General features: G+C 35.6%; 1 protein-coding gene across 1 annotated transcript in view; it reads left to right on the forward strand.

The window, feature by feature from the left end:
* LOC136032451 (Golgi-specific brefeldin A-resistance guanine nucleotide exchange factor 1-like) overlaps positions 1 to 17104 on the forward strand; it is a 17564-nt gene extending 460 nt beyond the window's left edge. Inside the window, exons 2-4 of the mRNA XM_065712761.1 lie at positions 767 to 1212; positions 12910 to 14453; positions 16970 to 17104. Of these exons, the coding sequence (XP_065568833.1) occupies positions 767 to 1212; positions 12910 to 14453; positions 16970 to 17014 (2035 nt within the window). The 3' untranslated portion in view covers positions 17015 to 17104. The remainder of the gene's footprint in view (positions 1 to 766; positions 1213 to 12909; positions 14454 to 16969) is intronic.
* Positions 17105 to 17546: the final 442 nt, after the last annotated feature.

The raw sequence follows: 17546 nt of genomic DNA on the forward strand, positions 1-17546 counted from the left end.
TTATATTTAGATGCTTTAAGTTGTTTTTATTTCATTATAAACCAAGATCCCCGTGGTGCAGATTTTGAGGGTTAAAATCACTTTTTTCCCTTCTTAAACTATTTAAAAGGACATTTTTTTGTTTTTACTTTTTCTTGTGGATTAGGGTCCGTTTGTCCAAAGGACTTAAGGGTAGAAGTTTCAAGATGATCGGGGGAAAACCAAGTTAGCCCTTTTTTTGGGACTGATTTTCATGAGACCCATGGCCCCAAACGAAACTTTTAGTTTGGCCCTGGCCAGAGAGTAAATGGGATTGATAAGGTCAAACATGCCCGCCTTTTTTCCAATATAAAACCTATCTGTAAACAACGGGCAATTTGTATTATTTATGGCCCTCGTCCCTAGGTTTACTTGGTTTATGTTATCTCCGGAGACATATTTACTGGATCTTCCAACAATTTTGAGGAAAATGTCAAAATAGTTGTCTGAAAATTTTAATCTAATGCTATGGATCAATACGGGGTGCTCAGGGGCAAAAAGAGTACGGGATTGGGCCTGGGCGTCCTCCAATCACTCTACCCTTAAAAGGGGTGCTAGAAATTTTCAGTTTCCAATTGAAATAGTTGTCGTCTCAGGTTTCTACGACCATCTCTTCTATTTTAAGCGACAGGGGGAAAAAGGAAATAATACATGAGAGCTTAACGCAATGCTAGTGCGTTGACTCTGTTTAAGTCGAGCCAGATTATAAATGAACTTTTACCTAAGTATAAATATAATACTTTTTGAGGTACTTGTCTTATTTTTTTAGAGAGCGTGCATCTCTGATACTTCCAGTTGCAAAAGATCATTTACTGTCTCTGATTTTGGATGCTTCTGCAAATAATGAGTATTACCTGTTAGACAGATCAGTTAATGTCTTACTTCGTCTTGCTATATGCTTGATTTCGAAAGAGGAGCTAACCTCTGCTGTCCTGCACTCCCTAGGCGTTTTACTTCAGATTAAAGCGACATCTTTGGAAAGAGTATCGAAGCCAATCATTTGGGGATTATATGAACTTTTGAAAGCAGGCTCTTCTTTTGTTAAGGAGGACGGAGACTGGGTCGTATTGTTTACTCTCCTTGAATGTGCTGGTGCTGGTGCTAGTCTACCAAAAATAATAAAACCTACCGGCAGCTTTCAAGACCAGAATGAAGAACGAAGATATCATGAAACTGGCCAAGAATCAGACAAAGGTAATCGCATATTTCTTATTTCTTGCTGCTAATTGGAAATTAAATATCTATCTTTTTGTGGTTGAAGTTTCAGTTTGAATTGTGCTGGGTGCTGTTACTCTTTTTCCTTTTATCAATTTAAAAAAACTTTTCCACAAAAGAAGTTTTTCAAAGAAAAGTAAAGAGCAGGAATAAAGTCAAATAATTATTCAAGCGAAAACGACCATGAATCTCTATCAATAAATTCATGAAACCGAAAACGAACAGAAATTGTAAAAAATAACTGAGTCAAACTCATACGAGTAAACTTCGCACTTTGCTGAAAATGATTGTTAATTTGAGCAGTATTCTTGTTTCCCATAATATCGAAAAAAAAAGATAAATGACCACCATAACCAAGGCTAGTGAAAAAACAAAACAAATGGATATGGATTGATAGTTTAACATATGCTGATATTCATTCCTGAAAGTCTTAATAATTTTGGGTTTATTAAAATTAGAAAAAAAGAAAACATTAAAATGTATTTTGCTTCAAGTAAACTGCCGTTGAGTGTCGTAATTATCGAGGCATTAGTCTGGTTTCTGTTGGTAACAAATTACTGAGTAATATGATACTTTTTAGACTGAGACATGCTGTAGACAAAGTTTTAAGGGAAGAACAATGCGGTTTTAGAAAAGGTAGAGGATGTGTCGACCATGTTTTCACTCTTAGGTTAATAATTGAGAAGTCCCTTCGTTGTCAAACACCTTTGGTCCTCAGTTTTATCGATTATGAGCAAGCTTTCGATTCTGTTGATAGAAGAGCGTTAACAAAGGTCTTATCGTTATATGGTATACCAGAAAAATACATTAAAGTGATTTGCGCTATGTACGAGAATAATACTGCTGCGGTTAAGATAGGAAATGAGGTTAGCAACTGGTTTTGTATTAAATCAGGAGTTAAGCAGGGTTGTGTTCTATCCCCCTTTATATGGATCATTTTGATGGACTTCGTCTTAAGGAGCACAGGAAAGGCAATTGGAGACCATGGAATCAAATGGGGAGGAAGAACGCTCCTGGACTTAGATTATGCTGATGATTTAAGCATATTAGATGAAAGTGTGAGCAAAATGAATGAACTTTCACAGGTCTTACGAGTTCAGGGTGCTAAAATAGGCTTGAAAATTCATGTTAAGAAGACCAAGTCACTAAGGCTAGGAATAAGTGAAGATTAACAGGTGACATTAGGAAACGAAAAGATTGATCAGGTTGGGAGCTTCATTTACCTTGGTAGTATTATTAGTAAAGATGGTGGGAGCAGTGAAGATGATAAAAGTAGAATAGCTAAGGCTCAGGGTGTTTTTTCACAGTTAAAAAAAGTGTGGAAGAATAGGAAGATAAGTCTACAAACCAAGATTAGAATATTGGAAGCTACAGTGATGACAGTGGTCAAATATGGCTCTGAAGCATGGGTACTCCGAAAAGCAGATGAAAATTTACTAGATGTTTTCCAAAGAAATTGCCTACGGATTGGTCTGGGTACCCGGCTGACTGACCGTATTTCAAACAGTAGGTTGTACGAAAAGTGTGGTTCAATCCCACTTTCTGGGGCTATTATGAAAGAAAGGTTGAGATGGCTAGGCCACGTTCTACGGATGATGGATGACAGATTACCGAAGATTGTCCTTTTTGGCCAACCGTCTGGGGCTACACGGAAAGCAGGTCGTCCTTGTCTGGGTAAGAAGGATGTCATAAATGAAGATTTAAAGGAAATGGGAACTTCCTGGGAGGGTGTAAAGAGGGAGGCTTTAAATAGATTAGGTTGGAGGAGAAGCGTGCTTAGCTGTGTTGGCCTCAGGCGGCTTGGTGCTGCAGTGAGTTATTGGTAGTAGCAGTAGTAGTAAACTGCCGTTTATGTTCTGGTTTTTAGAAGGTACGGGGGGGGGGGGAGCGGCAGTCCTACTCCTCTTAGTTTCTGCTCGTTTTGAGTTCAACTTGGTTATTTGTTGTAATTTTCTGTCCATTTGGGTTGTATTAATTTATTGATGATGATTACCTGACTTTATTTCTGATGAAAAAATTGATTGACTTTATTTCGGCTCATATTTGGTTTGATATAATTCTTTATGTTTCTCTGAATAACGTATTTTGTGGAAAAACATTTTAGAACTTAGTTTCTCTTCGTTTTTAATTGACCTCATATGTTTCATTGGCTGACAAAAGAATATTTTAAATCATTTTGGTTTTTCTCTATAAGAATCCAGATTTTGGCTACCATTTATATGTTGGACAACATTTTTCGCAATTTTTAGGAATATGCACCCTTTTGAAAATCTAGATACGCATAGTAAATATTGATTTAGTTTTACACCTCAACTTTCCGTTTAAAAATAAACTAAATACCCTATTATGTTCCTTAGGCACTGTATCTATGTAGTTTTGACCACCTTGATGTGCTTGCACACTTTTGATTGAGTTTAGTAGATGGAGCAGAAGTATTTATCGTAGTAGGCCTGAAAATTTGAACTTGATACCTTCATTTGTTCTTGAGATATTACTGAGACGTCTTATTGACAACAAGCATACCCAAAGTGCCTCTTTATTTGGTTTTAAAGCAACATAAACTTTTTATAACAGTTTGTACTTTATACCTTATCCCAGTCCCAAGATATCCCGCCTGGATATCTTGACCCCGTCCATTTTGACAACCTGGTTGCACTTAAAATATTTTGATTTAGGAAAAAATCAGCATAAGGCACTGCTGGGATATTGCTAAAGCACCTCTTTGATAACCTACATGGACATAGTGTGTTTTGATTTAGTTCAACATCACCCTCACTATTCTATGTAAGTTTTACTGATACTCTTAGCTTTAGTAGTAGTAGTAGTAGTCATAGTAGCAGAAGTAATAGTATGAGCATTGGGAGTAGTATTAGTGATAACAGTAGTTGTATTGGTAGTAGGAGCAGTAAAAGTATTCACATTGTGGCTTTTTGGTGTAGTTTAACATTCCTTTGCTCATTCGTGATAGTTTCAATTTAATGTTTTATTCTGTTTGTGAGATATTGCTGGTACATCCTTTTGATAACCTGCTTGCACGTAGTGTATTTTCATTTAGCCCAACGTGTCTCTCAACAGTCTAAAAGTTCCACGTTAATATCATTAGCCTACTAATAGGAGTCCTGATATCAGTTACAGTAGTATTATTTCTAATATGTTGGTAGCATGCACATTGTGCCTTTTAATTAGTTCCACACCATGAAAGTTTCAGCCTAATTCTCTAGGCTGTTCTTGAGATACAGCTAATATGTCCTCTTGACAGCCTGTAGGCACATCGTGTTTCAGTTTAATTCAGCATCTCCTGTCAACATTCCCTGAAAATTTCTCCTTAATCCACTTAGTAGTAGTATTTATGGTAGCAGTAGAAGCAGTAGTACTAGTATGCTTATACTACCTTTTGGTTGACTCAACGTCAGCCTCAAAATGAACTGAAAGTTTACATGAATATAGCTATTACATTCTTTTAATAACCTGAGTCCACATAGTGTGTTTTGATTTAGTTTAACATCCTCCTTAACATTTCATGTAAGTTTCACCATAATACCCTTAGCTTCGGCAGTACTGCTAGCAGTAGTCGTAATAGTAGCAGTTTTAGTATAGGTAGCTGTAGCAGCAGTAGTAGTAGCACAGCTTGTAGTAGTAGTAATAGTAGTAGTATGCACATAGAAACTTTTGGTTTGTTCAAAATCCTCTTGACATGCCCTAGACTTCTCCTGGGATATTGCTGACCTGCCCTTTTGACATCCTGCATACACAGAGTGTGTTTATTTTTATTTCAACATCTTCTTGAACAATTCTGTGAAAGTTTCATATTCATGCCTTTAGCCTCAGTAATAGAATTCGTAGTTGTAGTAGTAGTAGTAGCAGTATACACAGATGGAATTTTGCTTAGTCCAACCTCCCTCTCAACTCTCCCTAAAAGTTTTAACTGAATGCTCTAAGCTGTTCCTGAGGAATTGTTCATACGTTCTTTTGGAAACCAGCATGCACATAGTGTATTTGTATTTAGTTCTACACCACTTAAACATTCCCTGAAAGTTTCACCTTAATACCCTTAGTCTCAGTAGGAGTAGTCGCAGTAGCAGTAGTAGTAATAGTGGTAACATGTACATATTGTCTTTTGGTTATTTCAATATCCCACTCATCATGCTCTGAAAGTTTTAAACTTAATACTCTAACCCGTTCCTAAGATATTGCTTATATGCACTTTTGACAACCTCCATGCTTACAGTGTGTATTGATTTAGTTTAAAGTCCTTGGAGGTCTTGTCTCAATACCATTAGCCTCACTTTTAGCAGCACTAGTAGTAGTGGTATGCAATTGTTGTCTTTTGGTTAGCTCAGAATCCGCCTCAATACACCCTAAAAGGTTCAACTTAGTGCTCTAAGCCATTCCTGAGGTATTTCTTGCACGCATTTTTGACAATCTACATGGTCATAGTGTGTTTTGATTCAGTTCAACATCCCCCTAAACATTCTCTGAAAGTTTTACCTTAATATCCTTGGCTTCAGTTGTAGCAATAGTTATAGCAGTAGTTTTAGCATTAGTAGCAGTATGCAAATAGCACCTTTTAATTTTATTCAATATCCCCCTAAACATTCCCTGAAAATTTCAACATAATGCCCCAAACAGTTCCTGGGACATTGCTGATGCATCTTTTTGAGAAGCTTTATGCTTACAGTGTGTTTCAATTTAGTTCAACTGCCACTTTAATATTTTCTAAAAATTTTTGTTTTATACACTTAGCCTTTGTAGTAGACACAATAGAAGTAGTAGCTACCACCATATTACTCTACGAGGCTGTTACGGCCCCAGTGAGGGAAGCCCCGCTTAATACGATAATGAAAACTATAATCTATCTTTTTTATGGGCTATCGTTATTAACCTGTAACAGCGCGGCCATGTATATTGGCGTAAGAAAAATAATACTCTGATATTCTCTATTTCCCCGAGAAATATCTTCAACCTAAGCTGAATCAGTCAGCTCTGACAAACTTTCCCAACCTGTCTTGGGTTAAGAAATAATCCCTCGTGTAATGAGAAAGAAAACTCACTTTAATTGTAAGACCACATTCAAGACAAAAGCTGACTACGTCAAAACCTGTAAACAAGTATTAAGAAAACCGTGGCTGAAGAGACCCGCCAATCAAGGAAAAATGACGCTACTCATTAAGGGAAACATTATTCAATTCACCAAACATCCGAGGGATAAGATGATTCATCCGTCACTCTAGCAAACTGCTGAATTTCTATGGAATTTAGCTTGGTCTGACTTGCCCATGGAATGACATGCAATACAAACTATCAGATGGAAATGCAATGCAATCAACAGAGCAATGGAAAAGGGAAAAAATAAATATGCATGAAAGGAGAAAGGACATTCATTATCTGCTATCTTTTGGATGTCTTCTTTGACATCCAACACGTCCCCATTCAGATAAATGGATCAACATCTGAATTGAAATAAAACTTCCCGTTTAGCATAGTTCAAAAGTACTTTTGGGGAAAGATATAGAGGCTCGCAGAAGTGATTGTGACCAAAGGTTTGGGGTAGAAATCTCAAGGAAACACGAAGTAGCATCTTCTGGGCTCCACCTCAAGGGACAGCCTTGTAAAGCACAAGTATCGATACCAATTGAGGACTTCGAGAAGAGATTTCCCCCACGTTTAGGGACAAGTGTCTCCGAAAGTTGATAGGAAAGATCTACAACCTCTTCCAAGGCTCGTCCAACCTGATTAAACCCTCAATTCCATAAATACTGCCTGACTTCTTTTATACCTGGTGTGAATGTTCCGATTCTATCTCACGGTTATTCTATAGAGGGAAGACCTCTTCCTCTTTAAGCTCACAATTGCGGGCTAACAAAAATGAGCCTCTTAAAATATCGTCGTCCATCACTGCAGATTGAATTTTTAAGTTATATATTTTTTTTTCTTGCCTTTCCTTACTTTCTAAGTAGGAACAAACAAGTAATCTTCAAGTAGGAAGTGAACAGTTTTCAAATTATGCTCTATCCTCGAACTCTTTTTTCTCTTCTACTTTTTCAGTTAAAGTAAATAAATTATCTTCATTTGGGAATTGCATTCCTACATTTGGTTTCTCATATTGAAGCTTCATAGCATAAATTATGCATTAATTGAACTGTTGTTTTGACTTTCAGTTCTTTCTTTCAGTTTCCTTTGCTTTTGCTGATGAAATAGGTAAATTGTTATTGAGCGGAACCTTAACTCCTTACATTTAATTTCTCATACTGAACTCCTTGCTCTCGAACTTATTGAGGAAAGCACACACTCTAAAATTTGTTTCAGCCAAGTGTGGCCCACTAGAAGCCTTATTCCTAAGTTCTGAGGTTGGTAATTCTCAATTCTCGAACTTGATTTTTTTGCCTCTATAATCTCGGCTCATCTTGGCAACACAAGGCGTAAAACCTATCATTTTCTGACACAAGATGATAGAGAAAACCACGGATTACTTTTCGAACTGGAATATCAGGTGTTTCACTTTTTTGACAGGGTGGGTTTGCCTTCCCCGAAGATTAGGTAGGAGGCTTACCTTTACTGTTTTCCTATGGATAGTACCATCTTTCTTTGAAATTTTTAGTCAACCCAAGCTGACGGGTGTTGATGTTTATCTCCATAGAAACCTAGTGATCTGACCGCATTTAAAATAGGTGTGCTATTTCTTTACCTCCTAATTTCCAGATGTCCTTATTCTTATTCGGATATCCCGTTTCAAAAAAAAAAAAAAAATGATTCTGACATTCGAATGAATGACTCCGACTTTGAGACCATTTTTGGAATTTTTGCACCAGTGCTTGCAATGCAAATGAAGCCACTGGGTTTGAACTTGTCATCTTACCAGCTGATAAAATGATGTGTCACTTACTGGTGAATTCTGTTGGATACTCCTTACTGGATGTCCGAACAAACAAGGATCCGAAAAAGCCTTTCTTTGGCTCACTGCAGTAATTTCGCTCGCTGTAATACCTAACTTAAACAAATACCGGATTGAAATTATTCAAGTATAAACACATAAACATCTAACCTATTCCTCTAGTCGCCTGAGAGGTCTTGACCTTATATCTCTCCTAGCAAGTTCAGAAATGAGTATTGCTTACAAAATGATATTAAACTGATGCCCTGGGTTTTCAGGGAATATGGCTATACCAAATAATAAATACTACAATATATTTAAATATCCACGTAATAAGCGGTGATAATTGATTCAATTTGCCTCAAAACAGCTCTCCGAAGTCAAAAACATAAATACAATTAGAGAAAACACGAAAGTAAACTGATCCAAAGACTTGGATAGTATATCTACTTTCTTATACTTCAAACAGGGCTAACTACCCTGCTAAGTAAAACTTCACATCTGCACCCGATATATTATTTCCCTCAATATAGTACATTCTTATATCAATACCTAGCTAAGCGACTTTTGGAGATAGGACTGCTTGTAAGTTTTGCTAGATTAATTGTAGGAATGTATAGTTCAGTAGGCCTAGTTGTTAGAATAATAGGTAAGGTATCCGGGAGAATTTGGTCGTGAATAGGTTTAAAACAGGGATGTCACTGTCACCGATTTTGTACAAGGTGTGCATTAACGATATATTTGATTCCTTCCAGGAGATTAAATAAAAAAACAAGCTTTTTTAACGGAAAGTAAGGAGCGACATTAAAACTTAAAACGAACAGAAATTACTCCGTATGTGAAAGGGGCTTTTCCTCCTCAATGTCCCGCTCTTTACGCTAAAGTTTGACCCTTTCTCTTAACTGTTCTTTTTAAAACAGTAAGAAACTTTAGCGTAAAGAGCCGGACGTTGAGGAGGAAAAGCCCCTTTCATATACGGAGTAATTTCTGTTCGTTTTAAGTTTTAATGTCGCTCCTTACTTTCCGTTAAAAAAGCTTGTTTTTGTATTTAATTTCTGGACGTTTTTGAATTAATGCATGTTTTGATCTTGGCTCTCCGCACATAAATAATTAAAACGAAATTTGCATATTAATTAATTACAATTAATCGGAAGATTTTGAGAAAAAAGAAGCGAGGGAGGAGGCCTAGTTGCCCTCCAAGTTTTTGATTACTTAAAAAAGCAACTAGAACTTTTAATTTTTTACAAACGTTTTTATTGGTAAAAAATATACGTAACTTACGAATTAACTTATGTAACTAACTTCTATATTCGTATGTTTTTATTACGTATATGAGGGGGTTCAACCCTCTTCGATACCTCGCTCTTTACACTAAAGCTTAGATTTTGTCCCAATTCCTTAAGAATGACCTCTGAATCACAAAGGCCGTAGAATAAATAGTTGAAATTACTAAAAATACTTTAGCGTAAAGAATGAGGTATAGCGAGGAGGTAAACCCCTCATATGCGTAATAATTTTTGTTCAATTTAAGTTTTAATGCTGCTCCTTACTTTCAATAGAAAAAACTTTTCATATTTATTTTTTCATTGTTTTTTCAAATAATGATAGAAAATCCTGCGCCCCCTTCATTGAAATTCTCTTCCCCCATTAGAAGTCTCTCCATGGAAATATCCTCCCACGTAACCCCCCTCAAATCTCCCCCCTAAACCAAAAAATCCCCCTGAAAACGTCTGTACACTTCCCAATAACCATTACTATATGTAAACACAGGTCAAAGTTTGTAACTTGCAGCCCCTCCCACGGGGACTGCGGGGGAGTAAGTCGTCCCTAAAGACATAGTTATTAGGTTTTTCAACTATGATGAATAAAATGGCTATCTCAGAATTTTGATCTGTTGACTTTGGGGGGAAAATGAGCCTGGGAGGGGGCTTAGGTGCCCTCCAGTTTTTTCGCTCACTTAAAAAGGGCACTAGAACTTTTAATTTCCGTTAGAATGAGCCCTCTCGCAAGATTTTAGGACCACTCAGTCGATACGATTACCCCTGTGAAAAAAAACAACAACAAATAAACACGCATTCGTGACCTGTCTTCTGGCAAAAATTGCGAAATTCCACATTTTTGTAGATAGGACCCTGAAACTTCCACAACAAGGTTCTCTGATACGCTGAATCTGATGGTGTGACTTATAAGATTGTATGACTTTTAGGGGGTGTTCCCCCTATTTTCTAAAATGAGGCAAATTTTCTCGGGCTCGTAACTTTTGATGGGTATAACTGATCTTGATGAAATTTGTATATTTAAAATCAGAATTAAAATGCGATTCTTTTGATGTAACTATTGGTATCAAAATTCCATTTTTTAGAGTTTCGGTTACTATTGAGCCGGGTCGCTCGTTACTACAGTTCGTTACCACGAACTATTTGACAAGCGCTCTGTAAGTACTGATAAGTGTTTCAAAAATATGTATGCTTTTGTTTGCTGATGATATTACGCCTGTAGCACAATCAGCAAAAGACATGCAAACATTATTAAACATAATGGAGGAATATTTGGATATGAAAGCATTAGAATTAAACAAGAAGAAAACAGTAAATGTAGCTTTTAAGAAAGTTGGAAAATTAAGGGAAAATGATCAATTTAGATATAAATGTGATTTTATAGAGATTAAAAAAGAATTCGTGTATTTCGGGGTTAAGTTTTTTTTGGAATGGTGAATATGCACAGGAGGTTAAGCAAAGAGTACAAAAAGAATATATAAAGAATATAAGGAAAATTTAGGTATCTTTATCTTAAGAATGGTGATCGGATCTTAATGAAACTTGTTAAATAGAAAGATCTTATGTCTTAAATGCTCTATTTTCAATTCGAACTGGATCCGGGGACATATGGGGGGAGGTAGGGGAGAAACAGAAATCTTCGAAACGCTGAGAGTGGAGAGATCAGGACCGCTCTCTCTTTTTTTGGGGGGGGGGGTCAGTGCTCTTGCGAGTTCGGTGCTACTGGACGTTCTAGGACGATAAAAATTGATTGGTGTGTCAGGGACCTGCACAAATTGACTTGATAAAGTCGTTTTTCCCGATTCGACTGACTGAGGGACTGAAGGGATATGAAAAATTTTAAAAATTGAGGTATTTTCAATGTACGAATGGATGATCGGATCTGAATGAATTTTGATATTTAGAATCCTTATTTTAAATCCTGGTCAGTATTAAGCCTCTGATTTTTCTTTTAAATCAATCTATTGACTTATAGAATTTTGCTAGAGGTCATGCCATATGAGCCCTTGGCTTCTCCGACCTCGTCACAAGTGCCATATGTGCTATTAGCTCTTGTTAGTGGTTTTATCATTTTTATTTTCTGTTTTGTTTGCTGTTTTTTTCCTATGGTCCGATGTTTTTTTTTGGAAATACATACATACAAACATATCTATAACCAGGCAGATTATATAAAAAAGGGAAGGCCACCCCCCCTTCCAAAAAAAAATTGCGTCCAATGGTCCGTAAGTAGTCTTTCAAATTAGCTCTTATCTAAAGCGATAATAATATTCAATCAATTTCTGAAATTTTCCACCCACCTGTGAAAGAAGACAGTATTTCCGTAATATTGTGCTTTTGTTGTAATACTGTCTCTTTGATAATGTTTTAACTACCGATTATTTATGCGCACAAAAGCTGACAAGTTTTCTTTGATGTAATATTCTAAAGAAGTGGCTAGGCCACAAATCTCCAAACAAAAAATGTTTTCAAATTCTTGGGTGTTCTAGTAGAGTTTATAGGTTATATTATAGGGATTATAACCTAGATTTTGCCCAAATCTCTGGAAAAGGTGGATTGGAATTCTTGCAACAATGTTACCCTAGCTGCAACCAATATCACTGTAGCTGTCACCAACACTGACGTAACAAACTGTTACGGCCCTGGTGAAGGAAGCCCCGCTTAATACGAGAATAAAAACTCGCCTAAATCTATCTTTTTAATGGCTATCGCCATTAGGCTGCTCCTGCCCGGCCATATATATATATATATATATATATATATATATATATATATATATATATATATATATATATATATATATATATATATATATATATATATATATATATATATATATATATATATATATATATATATATATATATATATATATATATATATATATATATATATATATATATATATATGTAAGAAAACTAATACTCTGATATACTCACTCCCTCAAAGAAATATCTTCAACCGAAGCTGAAGCAATCCGCTCTGACAAACTTTTCCAATCTGTCTCGGGTTAAGAAATTACTCGCATAATAAAAAAGAGAACTTACTTTTAATTGCCATTCTACAAGCTATACAAAAGCTGAACAAGCTCAATTTTTCTATAAATCAATATTAAGATAACTGTGACCAAGAGAGAAGACTAGCCAATCAAGAAACATAACGCTACTCGTTTGGGAAAACATTATACTGTACCTTCTGTATTCAACTCACCCAAAATCCAGAGAATAAAATGAGTCATACTTGACTACCGAAGCACAGAATTTTTAATGAATTTAGCTAAGAATTTCTATTTAATTAGCAGAATTGAGGGGGCTGAGATCCAGGTATTTTTAGTGAGTTTTGGAAAGGGGGAAAAGAAAATATACAAAAGGAGGAAGTGCATTTATTTGGTAATAAAATGAATGTCTTCTATGACATTCAAAAAAGTGTTTTTATTCATGTATAGATCGATTCTAAGGCGTATTAGAACCGGATAATGCTAGACTGTCTTTTTACGCACTTGGATGTACTTTTTCCTTCTTTCGATTTTAGGTTATACTTCTGACTCGGAACTATATTCGTTAGAGCCAAAAAAACCATCTCTTCACCACGGGACATCGACTCCAGATTTGTCAACATCTTCAAAATGTCAAACAGGAGGCTGGATGGTAGTTGGCAAAGAGGGCGAAATAGAATCACTCCGAATTCCTTTACATTATGTAAATCAGTATAGTCTAGAAGTTGCAAGAGAATTGTTCCATTGTGAACCTAGTACCTATAAAAAGTCTATTGATGTGCTGGAATGGATCATACGAGAATCGGGATGTGTCAATTACGTTAATTATCGTTATTTAGTACAGTGTTGCCGTGTATTTGTGGAAGCCTGTATTGCAAGATCCACAACAAAGAAGAAAAAGGAAATGAAAAAACCTCGTCTCGGAAGGTCGCGCAGTAGTGGTTACGAACCTGATGAAAGTGACGATGAGGATTTTTTAAAGAGCAATCAACTAGTGCCTCTCCGAATTATTGACTTTTTGTACTCTCTTTATGAACAGATATGCAGAATAGGCAAAGTTGATTATGAAATCTGGGAAAAGGGTTTATGTCCCGTTCTTCAAGGCTTTGCTAGGCTCTGTTGTGATAGCTCTAAGGATGTAAGAACTAAAGCAATCACGTATCTGCAGAGAGCACTTCTGATGATAGAAGAACTGAAGGCTAATCAGTGGGAATCCTGTTTCAATTGTGTTCTTTTCCCTCTTTTAGAACAACTACTTGATAATAAGGGACATAAATATGTTGGGATAGATGAAACGAGAATGCGTGCCTCTGCATTGCTTTCAAAAGTTTTTCTCCAACATCTACAGCTGCTAGTTGTTCTACCAACTTTTACTGCCCTTTGGCTAATGATTCTTGAATCCATGGAGAAATATTCCAAAACCGAGAGTGATTTACTTGCTGATGCTATTCCAGAATCAATGAAAAATATGCTTTTAGTCATGGAAACTGCGGGGGTTTTCAAACGAAATGGTGATCAATTTTCAAATGTTACCTGGGACAAAATTGAAACTTTTCTGCCAGGCTTGAAAGATGAACTGACGAGGTCGAAGCAGCCCTCTGCTCGCACTGTTCAGCATGCAGTCAAGTCGGATTCTCTTGAAGCTTGCGTCTCTGATCTTACAGAGTCATGTGTCCAAGAATCAAATCAAAGTAGCGTACTTAGTGGTCCTTCTTGTATTGCATTAGAAAGCACTGCTTTTTCTCCTTTAGAAACTAGTCAACAGACAATTCCAGAAGATGTCTTACGAAGTCAAAGCCCTCTTTTGCTTTCTGACTATTTCCAAGGGGCAAGTCCTATACGGATTCTCCCCGTTCAACGTGACTTGTTTATCACAGACAGCTCAATGTTTGCCCGAAGTACTTCTGTATCGTCTTGCGCGGAACAACTTGTCTCACCTATTGTTGATGAACTTAACCAAGGAAAGTTATCTCTTATTCCATGTGCTTCTGATTTATCCCAAGTTAGAGACCCTGTGGTGCCTGAAAGTGTTCCTTCAGTAATGGTGATTTCTCGGGACCAAATGGAATTATTAAATCCCGTAAGTATAACCTTTTTATTATGTTAAATCTCTCCCTATCTCCATTACTCCTTCCCTTTTCTTCTCTCTCTTCCGCTCTCTTCCTCTCTATCTCCCTCATCCTTCATCGCTCCTCCCCCGCTCTCTCTCTCTCTCTCTCTCTCTCCTCTCTCTCTCTCTCTCTCTCTCTCTCTCTCTCTCCTCTCTCTCTCTCTCTCTCTCTCTCTCTCTCTCCTCTCTCCTCTCTCTCTCTCTCTCTCTCCTCTCTCTCTCTCTCTCTCTCTCTCTCTCTCTCTCTCTCTCTCTCTCTCTCTCTTTCTCTCTCTCTCTCTTCTTTTTCTCTTTCTTTCATATTCTAAAAAAAAACTAACTAAAACCTTATAAATTTCATGGATGTTCCCAAAATACCATTCAAAAAACAAATGGAGTGCTATAGTAATATTATACCATTAAAAAAAAAAAAAATGGAGATTTCTTTAATAACATATTATTCCAGAAAAGAATTTAGCCTGAATCGATGACATATAAAGCCTTGTAATAAGTCAAACTTAATAAATGATATTATTGTAGATGTTAAACCAATGTGAAAACAAGAACAAATTGAAATAAATAATAAATTTAAATTTTAAACGAAAAGAAATTGCCACCAACAAGAAAAAGACTACTGCCACCATAAACCCTCTAAAGGCTAGAGTGTCATTTGCGCTTTGCTGAAAACAAACTATGTTTTAAACAGTTTTTTTTATAACTATTATATTCTATTTATAACTATTCTCTTTTATAATCATTTAATGATTCGTCAATTCTATAAACTTCTTCAACAAACTATACATAGATTGCTTTATAAATAACATATATTTGTTATGAATTTTTTATCTAAGGGTCAATTGCTGTACCTTTGAATGAAATAGAATCAAAAGAAAAAGTAAAAAAAAGTAGAATAAAATAATGTGTTATTTTGAAAGAGTAAATTAAACTAAGAATCATAAAAGTAACTATTCGAAGTATTTTTTTAAGTGTTTGTGTTTTTTACCAATTAAAAAGATACTATTTGAAATACGTGTCATATTCAATAAAGCACATTTGGCAATAGACTATGGCAGTGTTGGTGGGTATAATACGTCCACGTTTAATTGTTGGCTTTTACTATGATTAAATAAAAGAAAACAAGTTTTTTAACTGAAAGTAAGGAGCGACATTAAAACTTAAAACGAACAGAAATTACTCCATGTATGAAAGGGGCTGTTCCCTCCTCAACACCCCGCTCTTTACTCTTAAATTTGACTCTTTCTCTCAATTCTACTTTATAAAACAGTAATAACGCACCCGTGATCGATCTTCGGGCAAAAATACTAAGTGTGATGGTGTGATTTTCGTTAAGATCCTATAACTTTTAGGGGGTGTTTCCCCTATTTTTCAAAACAAGACAAATTTTCTCAGGCTCGTAACTTTTGATGAGTAAGACTAAATTTAATGAAACTTATATATTTAAAATCAGCATAAAAATCTGATTCTTTTGATGCATCTATTAGCATCAAAATTCCGTTTTTAGAGTTTCGTTTACTATTGAGCCGTGTCGCTCCTTGCTACAGTTCGTTACCACGAACTGTTTGACTATGACTATCAGTTTTTTTTTTTTCTTGCTGTTGTAATTGTTATTTTTGGAGTTATGCCGAATAAAATGCACTGTTTGAACTGTGAATCGCTATCAGTAAAATCCAAACGGCATTCTAGTCTGGGGGAGGAGGTATAAAGAGAGTGGTAGTTCCGACGAAGCAGAACGCAGTTAGGAACAAAACATTATGAGCTTCCCCTTACTCAAAGATCTTTCTTATATTTAAATCCAAATCCAACCACTAGATGATGATTGCTTCAAAATATTACTCATTAAGAGTAACACCACTATGTCCAGGTAGGTTTTGGGCTCGTGCAGGGTGTCATTAACACAGGCATTTATAACACGCATGCCATTACGATAGACATTACAGACAACACCTTATATTTGGGGCAGTTCTACTTTACATTTTAAATGGACTCCATAAAAAAAAACATGTTTCATAGTTTATTCTGTTATATTAAAATGAAAGTACAAAATTTTTACGTATTCTCCGTTTTGAATTTTAACAAATAGGGTTTTCTATCTATTACGATAATTTATTTTGTTTAATGGTTGAATATTAAAGGCTAAGATTTTTTTCTTTTATCTATTTATTTTTTAATTCTTCCAAAAGAAATTAAACCTCCCAATGTATAACTTTTGGAATATTGTACATGCCTGCTCAATAAACCCCGTAGAGTTAGCCAAAGGATGTCTGCGAGGTTGCAAAGGACACATTTATAGAGCAGAGAATGATGTTCTTTATATGCCCATTTCCCCACCCTTTTCTAAAGGTCAAACCCCTGTGCACATGTGGTTCTTTAGCCAATTATATTTGTCGATTATGCAAGTAAATTGTATTGTTTTATTTATATATACTCATCTTGTTTTTACTCTTTCTTCAATTTTTTCCCTAGTACATTTTTTTCCTTTCTCCTAGGAGCTTGAAAGTGTTTCGAAGGGCAATGACTCGGGAAGCCTCTGAATTCTGCTGTGGTTGTCGAGTTGTGATTTTTTTTTTTTTTTTCGTTTCATTTTTTTATGAGATATTGGAAATAAATTTATTTTAACGGTGCTAGTTTCCTTACTTAGTTACTCTAAGTTTTCTTCTTCTTTTTTCTTTTTTTTTTCTTTGGTCTCAATTTTAAGTAGTTTTTGTTGTATACAACCATTTAGAAGGGCGACATTAAAGTTAAAAAAAAGAAGTTTTAAGAAATGTAAAGTCAATATTAAACTTAGGATCGAAAAAAATAAGAACCTACATTAATTCAAACTCAAAACGATCAGAAATTACTAATAAAGAATAAATGAAATCCAAAACGAAGAAAAATTAAATGTATACAACCATGTAGAAGGGCGACATTTAAGTTAAAAAAAAAAAGAAGTTTTAAGAAATGTAAAGTCAATATTAAACTTAGGATCGAAAAAAATAAGAACCTACATTAATTTAAAACGATCAGAAATTATTATTAAAGAATAAATGAAATCCAAAACGAAGAAAAATTAAATGTATAATC

Source organism: Artemia franciscana, chromosome 10 (assembly GCF_032884065.1).
Source record: "Artemia franciscana chromosome 10, ASM3288406v1, whole genome shotgun sequence".
Lineage (NCBI taxonomy): Eukaryota > Metazoa > Arthropoda > Branchiopoda > Anostraca > Artemiidae > Artemia > Artemia franciscana.